The sequence below is a fragment of the Malania oleifera genome, chromosome 3 (genome assembly GCF_029873635.1).
Source record: "Malania oleifera isolate guangnan ecotype guangnan chromosome 3, ASM2987363v1, whole genome shotgun sequence".
Taxonomy (NCBI): Eukaryota; Viridiplantae; Streptophyta; class Magnoliopsida; order Santalales; family Ximeniaceae; genus Malania; species Malania oleifera.
Genome location: NC_080419.1, coordinates 27,000,236 through 27,004,644, shown reverse-complemented (window position 1 = coordinate 27,004,644; position 4,409 = coordinate 27,000,236). Strand labels below are relative to the sequence as shown.

At 35.2% G+C, this 4,409-nt stretch overlaps 1 protein-coding gene across 1 annotated transcript; it reads right to left on the bottom strand.

The window, feature by feature from the left end:
• Positions 1-967: 967 nt before the first annotated feature.
• LOC131150761 (major allergen Pru ar 1-like) lies at positions 968-1,981 on the bottom strand. The gene is made up of 2 exons (XM_058101696.1): positions 1,582-1,981; positions 968-1,436 (listed from the first exon to the last, which is right to left on the bottom strand). The coding sequence occupies exons 1-2, from the start codon at positions 1,763-1,765 to the stop codon at positions 1,141-1,143; spliced, it is 480 nt and encodes a 159-aa protein (XP_057957679.1). The 5' UTR covers positions 1,766-1,981; the 3' UTR covers positions 968-1,140.
• Between the last annotated feature and the right edge of the window lie 2,428 nt (positions 1,982-4,409).

Genomic DNA, 4,409 nt, shown 5'->3' with positions numbered 1-4,409 from the left:
TTGTGTGAGTACATGGAACGCTACAAGTGACTATAAAACATGAGGCTTGAAGCGTGATGCATGTAGTGCCCTCGAAGGTGAAATAATTAGTTTAGAGGGGGGTTTGAGGGTTTATTTTACTTAATTAAATCAATTATTTTTGGGTCTTTGTTATGTCACAGACATGGAAAGATCTCAATGATTTATTTACAAAAATAAATAGTAATAAATTTCTTTCTCGATTTTTGAGGTAAGTTTTAAGGTTGCCTCTCCGAGACCCCACTCAAAGTGGGAGCCTTATGCACTGGGTATGGCCTTTTTTTCATTGCATTGGCATTGCATTAATATTTGTTCTTTTTTTTTTTACAAGGGACATGTTTTTTCATATGTGTGTGCGCCTTGGACTAGAAACTAAGTGGATTCATCACACTTCGATTAGCATGATGCTTGTCAAGAGTGAGATCCACTTGTCATATGTCTCGTGTCTAAACAACAAGTGCATGAATTGTGTAGGTGAGAATTTGATTACTCTCACCTAAAATAGAGGCCCTAGATATCATCATCAAATCATGTAGGTGAGAATTTGAAATCCAAGTTGGGCTTGTGTTTTAACTTGAGGCCCACAGTGGACCCATGGTCTAATTAGAAGCCCGAGTTAGGCTTGAGTTTTAATTTAAGGCCAACGATGGACCTTTGCTCTAACTCAAGCCCATGTGGGCTGCCCCATTAAATGGATCCAAGTCCCAAGCCGACCTGACTAATCCAGCCCATTCTAGGGGCCGGCCCACTCAGCCAAACAATTGAATAGTAACTCACCCATCCCATTAGTTTTAGATACCATTAACATTGAATATTTCTTAATTCATAATAATTATATTTAAAAATTAATTTTTAATAGTACTTTATAGGAAAAAAAAATGTTATAAAAGTTTAATATTTTTTACTTTATTCTTACAAACAAAGTCATCCAAATATAACCATTTAAAAAGAAGATAAAAAATCTCAAAGTTAATTATTAAATTGGAAATTGCTTTTCATGAGTACACTGCTAGCTTCTCACTCCAATTATTTTCAAGCCAGAGCAAGCTCAGGCTAGAAACAGAAACATGAAAAAAATCCACACCTTCAACATTCGAGAAAAATGAAGCAAGCATTAATTAATTAATAGGCATCAGGATTAGCCAAGAGGTAGGCTTCGACGGCCTTGATCATTCCATGCAGCTGCTCTTTCCCGCTCTTAATTTTCTCTTCTGTGATCTCCACCTCCCCCTTGGTGTGGAATTTTCCGGTGCGCTTGCAGACGGAGCCGCCATCGCCGGCGGCCTCGTACTTGATCTCAAAAGATATGCACTCCAGCTTCTCCGTCAGGGCATCGCCTTCGATTATGCTGTAGCTGTACGCGAAGTTCTCCTTGTCAATTCCATCTGTTCTGTTCTTCACGAACTTGTATTGGCTCCCTGAAATTGAACCAAAAACAACAAGACTTTCAGCAACAATCGATCAATTGGGTGATACCTGAAAAAAAAAAAAAAAAAAAAAAACCCAAACCAATTCATCTAAAAAGTTCAGAAATTAATTTGGTCAAGTGAGATTTGAACTGGCCTTCGGCGAAGTTGATCTGCTTGACGGTGCCAGGGCCCCCGTCTCCATGGATGGTCTCGACGTTCTTGATGTGCTGGGGGAGGAGCTTGGGGATGAGGGTGTCGAAATCAAGGACAAGGGCCTTGAAGATTTTGGCCGGAGGAACAGCGGTGGTGATTTCCTCGTTAAAGGTGACGACACCCATCCTGCGTGTTTTTCAAGAAACTACTGAAGGGTGAAGAAGAAGAAGAAGAGGAATGCTGAGTTGTAGAGATGGGAGAAACAGAGGAGGGTATTTATAGAAATATAGTTGAGGGAAAGAGGAGGGATGGGGCAATGTGAACTCCGATAAAAGATGCGTGACGCGAATTGTATTATACAGAAATTTGAAGTTTCTGAGCAGTCAGACAAGGCGCCCGTGGGTTGTGGGGCAACTCAAAACCTGGTTGAGTCATAATAGAGTTCTAAATTTTTAAAATTTTAATTTTCAATATCAAATTGACTAGTGATACTTTTTTTTTTTTTTTTGTGGGTGGTTTCATTAAATTTTTATTGTAAGATATCAGGAGTAAAAGTTTATATATATATATATATATATATATATATATATTTGTGTTTGGTTGATACAATATAATACAGACTTATAATAACATAGACCCATATGACAGGACACTATTGACCTACATTACTTCTTGAAATACTCTATCAAGTATGCTCATATATCACTAAATATTTTTTATTTATGTATGAATTCGTATGCATTAAATGTGTATGTTTATTTATTATATTGAGAAAATTTGAATATAGTGATTAATTGATTGGTAATACTTGTTGTATGTGGAATGTAGATTATGATATTTAAAAATATTCAAAATATAAGTGAAAAATATTTAAATTAAGCTTTTAAAGAAAATAATAATTGAAATTTATTTGGAAATATAGCATTAAAGCTCATAACTTCAAGAAAATATTTTTAAAATCTTTTTTCTCTTTTTCATAGTCATCAAAATCAATTGAATCTAGATATATTTCATGAGTGATTGCTTATTTCTTGCTTGATTACGAATTGTTGGTTTTTTTTTTTATTGTTGCCTTTAAGATTGTTACATAAGTGGGGAGCATCACAATTCAAGCATGTTTAAGACATTATGCTTGCTTTGTGACCGCTTGTCTCGTTGGGAACTTATGATGGATTATCATTATGTATATGTTAGTGTACGGTTATTTTTGAAAAATAGTTGTCCTTAGGCTAAAAAAGAGAGTATGACTCCTCGGACACATTGATGTTTCCTAGTGTTAGAGTGAGATTTGAGTAGAAAGCTCTTTAGGAATAGATGAGTGTATATCAATCTGTAAAACTTACTAGTCATTATAAACGTATTTACCCTACTTGCCTTCCTTGCTAAACATACATTGTTAACGTATGTGTTGTTTAATGAATTACGTTGCTTCGATGTTTACCACTTATATATATGTCATTGCTTTTAGGAATTGCTTAATGTTTCCACTCATATTTTTTTAATGTAATAGTTTTTACCTAATGAGTTTGTTCTATAAAAGGCGTCTCATGTAATTGAAGTTCAAATCATTCTTATAAGTCCTAGATCTCCCCAGTACATATCCAATGTGGGACCATGATATGCTCTCTCATCCTATCTCTAAGAACTTCGTAAGAGTGGCTTACACTTCTATGTAGGATCCATCCACATAATAGAACCTCCAAAGTATCTCTAATACCAAATATAATGGTTTTGGCCCTAATATCGATGAAGCATTTTTTGCTTTGGCCCACTAACCTTACGAGTTTGTCTAATAAATGACATCTCACTTTTTTATTTTTTATTTTATGAAAACCCCAAATTTGTTGATAGTCCTCACTTATGGTGGAGGAAAATCGTAATTTTTTTTTTTTTTTAATAAAAGAGGGTGGTACCTCCTTTCTTTATTAAAAAATCTCTCACTTATGGCGGAGGAATACCGTAGTTCTAGTAAAGTAACTTACAAACAGATAAAAATGAAACGTAACAAAAACGAAAATAAGACAAAATGACACATTAGACTCTTAAATTAGGAAGACCAATTTTGTCAAGTCGTATCATGCATCTAACTAGACGAGGTAAAGAAGCAAACTCCAGATATCTCATAGTGACGCTTTCCTCTCCCTGATGCGCCAAGAAGTCCACAACCTTATTTCCTTTTCTGAATTGGTGAGCAACGGTAAAATTAATCAAGGAAAGAACCTCAAGAAGCTCTTCCCAAAAATCTCACAAATACCATACCATGCATCTCCGAGAATGAACCCAATCAACCATTACATTGAGTCACATTCAATCTCCACATTCATATAACCCATCTCTTTGCACGTCCGCACTCCTTCCGTCAGGCCCCTAAGTTTGGCTTTATTATTAGAGTCACAGCCAAAGAAGGAAGAATAAGAATCCAAGAAAGCCTTGTTGCAATCTCGAATCACACCACCCCCTTCACATGTCCCTCACTACAAAAAATCAGGGTATTAGTGAAGGATCAAATCTGTCACTAATACTTATAAATTCGTCACTAATAAATTTGTCACTAATAGTATTAATGACGAATTTATAAGTATTAGTGACGGTTTAAAATTAGTTGTTATATCTATAGTTGTTGACCTTATAGGTCAAACTTGGTTTTAATAATGACAAATATTCAGGTATTTGATGGCTTTCAAGTGTGTATGCAGGTTCGTTTTAGCATATCAAGTAATGACACATGAAAGCAAAGCATGAAGACCCTGAAGATTCTCTTTCATTTTGTAAATTCAATTAATGTAATATGGGTCTATAATAGTAACTAGGTATATGGTCTGTAATAAT